At 48.7% G+C, this 9405-nt stretch overlaps 1 protein-coding gene across 7 annotated transcripts in view; it reads right to left on the reverse strand.

Moving 5' to 3' along the window:
- The window catches only part of Rcsd1 (RCSD domain containing 1), a 61119-nt gene extending 53316 nt beyond the window's left edge, over positions 1-7803 (reverse strand). For 2 of the 7 annotated variants that reach the window (XM_006496784.1, XM_006496781.1), the window contains exon 1: positions 6994-7803. In XM_006496784.1, the coding sequence (XP_006496847.1) occupies positions 6994-7044 (51 nt within the window). In that variant the 5' untranslated portion in view covers positions 7045-7803. Of the gene's footprint in view, positions 1-5630; positions 6219-6912 lie in introns of those variants that run through there. The other 5 variants (NM_001038846.1, NM_178593.3, XM_011238794.1 and 2 more) reach the window with 4 other exon arrangements.
- Between the last annotated feature and the right edge of the window lie 1602 nt (positions 7804-9405).

Below are 9405 nucleotides of genomic sequence, written 5' to 3' on the forward strand. Positions count from 1 at the left end.
CAGAACGCCCCAAAGGAGAAAAAGGTAGAAAGGACACTGTCCCAAAGACCAAAGGACAAAGGCAATGTCCTCTCTGGTCTGGCTCCGTTTGGGAGATGGGTTCGTGGGGGGTCCCATTCTCTAATGTTTGTACTCTGCCTATGGCATCTCTGAGAGATGTGTCCACCTGACACCATAAGGGTGGATGCAGGCCACATGTTGCTGTGGTGATGACACTTTATGAGACTGACTTCTTCGAGCATGGGCTAAACTACTCCCCAGATAAGAGAATCCGAGAGTTGCTGCTTTCCAAAGGTCCGACTGCACTCACAGCCCCAGCATACCTCAGGGTCCCGTTTGCTCCTTCCCAGTAAAGCAGGAGCAATTAGGGACTGTCTTGTTACTCCCAGGGCTGTGTTGTGTGCCTTTTCCCAGTGGGTTAGATAGGCTAGACTGGCCCTGCAAACCTCAGACACTGTCACAAGAGGAAGGCAGAGTTGCCTTCTCTGGAACCGAAAGGCTTTCTTCTGTGGCTCTGATAAGATTACCGTGCTGCTGAGCCGCCTCCGTTCAGATTTCCCACGGAACCGCAGGAGCCAGGCTCCAGCCCTCCTTGCTGTGGGCAGCCTGCTGAGGATCAGGCTCTGAAACCCGACTCCGTTCCAGGAATGCTCTCACCCCACCGTGATAGGGCCGGGTCTTGACAGCGTGCCTACCCGAAACTACTCTTGTTCTCACAGCCCAGCAAGTGAAAGATGCCTGCTAAGGAGAGCCAGAGTGGCTGCAAGGGTCTCCACCCAGCAGGAGCGCGAGAGGAGGAGTGGGTATCTCAGGCTTGCCCGCAAGTCCATCCAGTCTAACTCCCCCTTCAGAGGAACGACTGGTCCCCATTATGACCACCAGCCTCAACCAGCACACCATGGCTCAGTGACAGGATGGGGAAAACCAGCAAGGCTCACAAGAACATCCCCAAATAATCCTTCTTACCTAAACTTGGAGTTTCCCCTCTAATAAATAAATGAGATAAAAATGAGGTAGGGGGTTAGGGAAGCTATTCCAATGGGTAAATATGCTTGCTGGGTGAGCAAGAAAATCTGATCTGGGTTCCCCCAAGGGATTCCCATGGTGGAAGGAGAAAACTGACTACTGAAAAATGTCCTCTGATCTCCATATGCACTGTGTAGCATGGGAAACCCCATACTCATACACATACAACAATAATTATTATTAATGAAACAAACATTTAATGTGTTAAAATGTTTGTAAAATAAACTAGCAAATGTTTAACAAGGTAAAAAAAATGAACCTAAGACATAGGTTATAGGGCTGGAGATATGGCTCAGCATTTAAGAGCACTGGCTGCTCTTTCAGAGGTCCTGAGTTCAATTCCTGGCAACCATATGGTGACTCATGACAATCTATAATGGGATCTGAAGACCTCTTTAGACATGCAGGGTACATGCAGATAAAGCATTCATATCCATAAAATAAATAAATAAAATCTTTTGAAAAATACATAGGTTGCAAAATGAATATAATATATGTAATATATTGGTATTCAATTGGGATTGAAGGTGTGCACCACTACTCTCAGATCTTCTTTTTTTTTTTTTTTAAACATTACTTATGAGGATGAAAAGATAGCTTCATCTCATTTTGTGTTCTTCAGAAAAGGTCTCATGAAGCACCAGCTGGCCTGGAACTCACTTTGTAGACCAGGCTGGCCTCGAACTCAGAAATCCCCCTGCCTCTGCCTCTGGAGTGCTGGGATTAAAGGTGTGCGCCACCACGCCTGACTAAAGATAATCTTTAACTTGGCTCTGCTGCTTCTAGCTCTCATGTGTTGCAATTAAAAGATGGGCTAATACACCCAGCTTGATTACACACACCCCACCCCCTTTGAGAAAGGGTTTGTCTCACTGTGTAGCCCTGGCTGGTCTGGAACTGGTTCTGTAGACCAGGTTTACCTTGAACCCACAGAGATCCACCTGCATCTGCCTCTCCAGTGCTGGGATTGAAGGTGTACACCACTACTCTCAGATCGTTTTGTTTTTTTTGAAAACATTACTTATGTGTATGCACACATTCATGCAGGTGCCCTCAAAGGCCAGAAAGCTGTTTTCCCTGGCTTCCTATCTCCAACAACTTTACCACTATTGTTTCTAGAGACAATGACTTCGTAGCCAAGGAGGTCTGCCTGTCTCACAGTGCTGAAATGCTGTTCAGAACAAACCAGCAAAGAAACACACTAAAGCCCGCTTTTTCCTTTCTTTCTTTTTTCTCCTCTCTCTCTCTCTTAAAAGTCTAATAATGTCTCTCGTCTCCAATAACATATTCACCCAATCAGCATGTCTTAGTTGGTGCTCATGAGGCCCTAGATATGTAAAGTATGGTCCCTTCCTCCTTACTGGAAGCCCAAGAGCCTGCCCTGGTGGGACTAGTTAGGTACTCTGTAGAGGCCGAGGGCCTCTGGGAAGGCAGAGTTTCTATTAATTTATTAGGCAAATTGTATCAGGAAGCTTGGGTTTCTGTGATAGGCTCTTTGTTGGTTTATGGAGACCCATCCACCAGTAAGACAGTGAGATATATCCTCTCCCTCCCTCCTCCTCTCCTTTCTTCTTCCTCTCCCCCACCTCCTTCTGTCCCTCTGCTAGGGATCAAACCCAGGACTTCACACCTGCTATGTAAGCACCCTGTCCTCTCTTCTGGGCACCCTGGTGAACTCAAATGCAGGCATTTCTGCTTGCCCTCCAGCACATGGTCTTTACTCTCTTTCCTTCTCTTGGAGTCAGGCTACACCCCATCCAGAGCCTCTGAGGGGCTCTGTCGCTTGAGCACCTTGCACATGCAATGTGTGGTGCTATGGTTGCTACCTCATACAGACTTCTCGGTTTCCTACTGTCTGTGAGGCAGAATCCAGGGCCATTCTTGAACCGCCTTCAAGGTCTGAAAATGGTAAATTACAGGAAGGTAGGAGTTGGGAGCACAGCTAGGGAAGGAGAAAAAGGAATGCCTTCTAGGGGGCTTAGATTTTGGCCCCCAGTGGCTACCTCTCTGGGGGAACCTCACTGCTTCCACGACTTTATCTTGTTACTTTCACTTTTTTTCCTTTAGGGATCCCCCTATTTGCCCCTGCAATCAGCCATTCTGCCTCCCTGAAGGAAGCCAGTGTATTCTCCCTGTCCCTACATCTCTCTTCCCAGTCACTGCCTTTCTCTCAGGGCTTCTGAGCAGCATCTACTCTGGCCTATACACGCCACGCTTGCAGAAGCATTCATTAAGCACACAGGGACAGGATGTGTGAGTCTCATTTCCTCGATTGGATTGGGAGTGTTAGAAAGGCACAGGTCAAGTGCCATCTTGCTTTTGTTTATTCCAGGGAGGTCCCTATAAGGCTGAGGTGTGATTAATGTGGCCGAGACAGTGGTCACAGGGATTTGAAGATTTCCCTAACATTTGCGGTAGGCAAGTGTGGGGTAGAGCCTGAATGTGGTTAACCGGCCCTGGGTTGAATGCTCAATATGGGGACATGGGGCAACTCCATTTCTTCTCAAATAAATAAGTAAGATTGGAGCTATGGGAGGCCGATTTCAGGGCTCCCATAGCTCCAATCATGCGCAGGTATTACACCTGTCACTGACTTTCACTTCCTAGCTGAGAATCTCGTAGCCTCCTCTGTCTTCTGTTTCCTCTTTACTTCCTTTAACAACAGCTCAGCTGCTACCTGTTGTGGTGTTTCGCTTGTTTGTTTGGGCTTTTGTGACTGGTTCTGGAAAGGAACTTCAAAAACAGTCACCGTGGGCCCTCAAGGCCATGGCACACCTCAGGGTGAATGGGTGTAAGCGGATCTGTCTGGCCTTCTGGTTGACTAGGCAATTTCCCTGTGCTGGTCCAGCCTTTGGCACATAGGAATTTGGCTCTCTCCATCCAACCCTTTTCCGCTACTGTGTATATCAGCTTGTAGACAGGAGGGCCTTCTCTTTTCGTGCCTCCCGCCTACCAAGCCACACAGGAAGTTGCTGGGCTGATACTTTCAGGGCCTTGGACTCCCTCTGTTTCTTCCTCAGCTGAGGGAGGAAGAAGTGGGCCTGGGAAGGGAGCCCCTTCTGTGTTTCCCTAGATTAAAGTTAGAGCTTGCATTGGGGGCCTTCAAGCAACACCTTGCTTAAGTCCAGCTGGGCTTCCATCCTGTGTCCATTACAGCTCTGTTGGCTTCTGGCTTGTCACCAGAGGTACCCTGAGCCCTCCTCGAGGAGGGGGCTCGTAAGTACAGCAGTTTCTTTATGAACCTCTCCCAGGTCCCCCCTCTGTTTCTCTCCTCTGTCCTGTAGCAGTAGTCAGCACAGAGAATCCTATTGCTTTGAGTTTGCAAGGTCTTGACCATCTGTAGGGATCCATCTGGAACGCTTTGTGGTCTAGCTACCCTAATCAACTGCTTCCTGACTTGCACAAGTCGCTACAGAGAGTCCATCTCAGACCCCAGCCCCCCAGGTACTCAGCACTCCCAAGTGCCCAGAATGCAAAATGCAACCTTGCTACTTTAGGACAACTGGTTGAGCTAAATATGCAGCCTTGCTATTGTTCTTTTAGAGCAGACAGTGAAGCTCAGAAGAGATGAGCGGACTCAAGCCTGGAAGGGATTGAACTTCTGTGCCCGGGATCTCCGCAGACCTTGGGCTAAGGAGGAGCTCTTTCCTTTTGAGTGGGAGGAGGAATCACCTTTAGGCCTGTGGGTTTTCATCTCCTTTTTTCCTCTTTGAAAATCCCAGGTCCTACTGAGATTGATTAGAATACAATAAAAGGTCACAGTTTCTTTTTCTTTCTTTGAGTGTGTGACCCTGGGAGTTGAACCTGGGGCTTTGCCAATGCTGTGCCTCTGAGTTCACCTGCAGCTGGTCTGGGTTTGAAGGGAAACATTTCTTTGGAAATCTATAGACCTGGAGGAGGAAGCTAGATGAACTAGCTGGATGGAAAGTAGTGGCCAGTATTCTCCACTGAGGTTGGAGAAGCGCAGAGAAAGTCTGGGACTCGCCCCTGCAAACCTCTCAGATACGGCTACCACACCCCAAGGTGCACACAACCTCAGGAGGCAGGGCATCTTGGAGAGCCTCTAATATCTCAGAAATAAGTTTATCTGATCGGCGGCAAGGGAGCTTTTCAGAAAGTTTTGAAAGAAGATGTGACAGAAACAAGGGGCATCAGAAGTAAGAGAACAACTGGTCGGAAAAGCCACACTGCAATCAAAACGGGAAGCCATGCGGGCAGAGTCCCGGCTTCAACTGCCAACTCTGTTTCTCAATGCCTGAGTCAGGGTTGCTGGAGTTTTGTTTTGGGGTTCTTGGTTCACACCTTTATCCGTTTATGACTTTAGTTGTACCTAAGTTTTATTTTCTAAACCCCCCCCCCAAAGCACGTATGTGCACAGTCAGAATACCTGAACCCCTACAAAGGCCCCTCCTTCGCCTGAAGTCCTTTCCTGACAAGCCCACGCCTGCCCACAGGGGTCTCCGAGGAGCAAGGACCAGCCTTTCTCAACTTGGCCTACGCGACCTTTCGGCTGCGTGCTCCCTGCTGAGAGCAGGAACGGCGACCTGGGCAGGAGCGCTCTGACCTCCCTCTCCCCCAGGCCCGTGTCCCCGCCGGTCTTTTACCTCCATGTCCTCCAGGTAGTCTTCCTCCGGCTGCGGATACGCCCGCTCTCTCGGGTTAAGAGCCCACGATCCCCGCTGTCCCCTCGGCTCCCAGCCCGGGTCACTTTCGGGGCTGTAGCGGGCACAGGGCGAGTGGGCGGCGGCGCGCGCCTGGCTGCACTCGGCTGCGGGACTGCCCCAGCTGGGGGCCCTGCGCCAGAGAACGAGGAAGGAGGAGGAGGAGGGAGGGAGGGACCGAGGGACGCAGGAGGAGGGGAGGGGAGTGGAGGGGAGCAGAGAGGGAGGCCGGATCGGGGTTTAAATTTAGACACAAATCTAAACAGATACTGTCCCTCCCAAGGCAGGACTCAAGAGCCCGAGCCGCCACGACTCCATTAATCTGCCCAAACATGGGCTGGGCAGCGCCGCGCCCCCTTTCTCGCGGAAGTTTCTCAGGACCCTGGGCTTTGCACTTTTTTCAGACCACCTCAACTCTCCCTCTTTTAGCCTGCCTTCTTTACTTTCCTTGTGCCTCAAATTAGAATTGCCTTTTCATCCTTTTTCTCTTTGCCATTTCCTTCTTTTCATACCAATTTTCCCAGCCTCCGTTCCTCCTCCTTCTCCCTCCCCCTCCCCCCATCCTCTCCTGTATTACTTAACCTAATACCTGGCCTTCCTGTGTTCAGTAGCCTTAGCTTTGATACCTCTTTTCCTGGATTCCATTTGCAGGAAACAATTATCAGTCTGTCCATCTATTATCTATCTGTGTATGAAGAAGGAGAGGAATCCAAGCAAAGTTTCCCCAAGTTTCCTGCCGCATGCAGCAGGCTACTCTTCTCCTCTGCTCTGATGCATGCAGCTTAGGGGGTTGTGGGAATATCTGCTTCGACATGCTGCTTGCTAAAGGACCTTTTTCCCATTCCTATTAAATATAGCAAAGGGCACGGTCCTAAACATCCAATTCACATAAGGCCCCCGCTTAGTAACTCTCCCCAGGGAATGTCGGTTTAAGGCTGCGTGGGAGGGATGTAGGGACTTGAATCTGTGCCGAGGCCATTGTCTGCTGCTACTGGGTTATAGCTCTGGGTGTCTCTTCAGGGTCCCATTTCTTCAGGGAATTGGCTGATAAGGATGCCTGTGTGTCTTCTTACAGCATCCTTCAACTTTGTACTCCAAACCCAGACCTGCTATGCAAGGGAGAGAGAGAGCCAACACATTGGTGGACCATAGCACAGGGCATTGGTGCTGCCCCTGTGCAAAGAGCCCAAGAGAAACCACTACCACAAACCAGCAGAGAACTCACCCACATTGCAAAGGCTGCCCCGACTGCTTCTCATCACAGTTGGTCTATAGATCTTGACGTCACAGGCCTTCTAAATCTTACCTTGTAAACCATGAAGTCAGGGCAGCCTCTGTTCATTGAACTCAGCAGCATATAGGGGCAAGACCTCTGCTTCAGAAGCAGGCAGAGGGTGAGATTCTAGTCCGATGCTTTCTAGATGAGTTCCTTTAGAAAAGCCTCTTATCTGATCTTCATTTTCTGCATCTTCTCAGGGTGGTAGATGCTTGGAAAGAGCAGCTATTTTAAAAGCATGTAGCTTCATTACATAGTTCAGATGGACAAGAGCCCCATAATCCTTTTATTTAAGAGTCAGGGATTCTGGATTCCAACGAAAGAGTCCCCTGATTCTATCTACACAGCTGCAAGCAGATTCTAGAAAAGAGATGATGGAAGCAAGAAAGGAATGTCCTGCTGATCTTGAAGTTCTGATCCCCTTGCCTTGGCTCCCTGATGACAGGAGTGTGCCTTCAGGTCAGGCTGACTTCCCCCTTTTTCTTAGAGCTAGGTGTTCCTTTCCACTCAAAGACAGCAGCATGAGTCTTTAAGGCTCTACAAGCAGGCGGGCGGAAGTATCTACCCAGAAGAAACCGTTGGGCCCAGATAATACCGCAGCCACCAAGGTGAGGTGCAGCTGCTCTCCTGCCCCTCCCTCCTCAGGCAGGGCCTCCCTAGGCTGAGAACAGATGATTCACAGAGACAAGACCACAGCCCCTCCACGTTCCTGGGAACAAGTGCAAAGCATGCTGAACCAGAGCTCTTTGCCTCCATCAGGGCCCTTCTCCCAGAGAAGGAGTAAAGCAGAATACAGAAACCCAGAGCTGTGCTCAGCAATCCTGAGTATGTGTGGGATGTATTCTTCTGTTATCCTCCCTCCCACCTCTGTAGAGGATCACCAGAAACCAAAGTGGAGGCAGGCAAACTCATACATACCCAGCTCTTCTGACAACCAAGGGGAAGAGAAAGTGGCTGTCTCAGTTCCCCCTCTCTCCACTCTCCAGGGTCTAGCCTGCTCAACCTGGGTTTTCCATTTACACAGTCTAAAAATCTAAACCAGCTAAACAAGAAACAGAGGCAAGACTATGGATCACCGGCAATGCAGCTTGGGCCAGCAAAGGGCAGGAGAGGAGACGCCATGTATGCAGGCAGCCCTTACACACAGGCTGTCAATAAATGTTGGATGAACGACTATGTGGAAAGCTGAAAGAAGAGCAGACGAGCAGAATCTGTACATGGGAAGGAAAGTCAGAGTCACTCAACAATCACATTGGCACCAACTCTAGGTCCTAGGGGAGAAAGGACTTTGTGGAAGAGACCATCAAAAGCCATAAGTGGTATCTGAATAAATTGATTGGATGCAGAACTTTCAGAGGCGCCAATAGCTACCTCTTTGTAAATGGCCTTCTAGTGCTGCTGATCACTTATTTTAATTGATTAACAAACCTGATGTAGCATTTGTGTTCTAGTTTCATTTCTGTCACTGTAATAAAATACCCCAACCAAAAGCAACATAGAGGAGATGGGGAGTTATTGGCTTATCATTCCAGTTTACAACCCATTTATTTGGGAAAAATCAAGGCAGGACCTTAAAATAACATATCCATAGTTCAGAGCAGAGAATAAACACACAGTTCTTTAGTGCACGCTCTGCTAGCTTTCATCAGGCCCAGCCAAGGGAATGGTGTTGCCCACAGTGGGTTAGGTCAGTTAACAATCAAGACAAGCCCTTAACTCCCACAGGCCAACCCTAGCCAAATAATTCTGCCTTAAACTAATTTTAGGTTGTGTCAAGTTGACGGTTAACACTACACAGCGTAGTCTGTCTGTGTCCCAGGCTTGCCTCAGAGCTTCTCAGTACTGTGATCACAGGTGTGCACCAGCACTCCTGGCTCGATTTTAATATTTAGAGCAGGAAGAAAATGTTCTATAGTGACTATAAATACTAACTAAAGCATACATACAGTTGACCCACAGTGAATGGTTCCAGGAATACCGGCCCTACCTTCCACAGGTACCCAAACCTGTGGTACTCAAGTATTTTGTATATAATGGCATGATACTTGCATATAGCTATGCACAGAGCTCTGTATATTTTAATCATCTCTAGCTTACTTAACTCTTAAAGATTCACATTTATTTGTTCTCTCTCTCTCTCTCTCTCTCTCTCTCTCTCTCTCTCTCTCTGTGTGTGTGTGTGTGTGTGTGTGAGACCACACATATCACACAGCCCATATATGGAGGTCAGATTCAACTTCTGAAAGTTGGTTCTCTCTGTCCACTGTGTGGGTTCAGAGGGTCACACTCAGGTCATCATGCTTGGTGGCAATTAAACCTTTACCCACTGAGCCATCTTCCTGGCCTCAGATTACTTTCAATATCTATGGTAATGTAAATGCTGTGCCCAGCATAAATTGTGTTATTTGGGAATAAGGAGAAAGCAAAAATCTGTATGAGATC

Source organism: Mus musculus, chromosome 1, assembly GCF_000001635.26.
Source record: "Mus musculus strain C57BL/6J chromosome 1, GRCm38.p6 C57BL/6J".
Classification (NCBI taxonomy): Eukaryota; Metazoa; Chordata; class Mammalia; order Rodentia; family Muridae; genus Mus; species Mus musculus.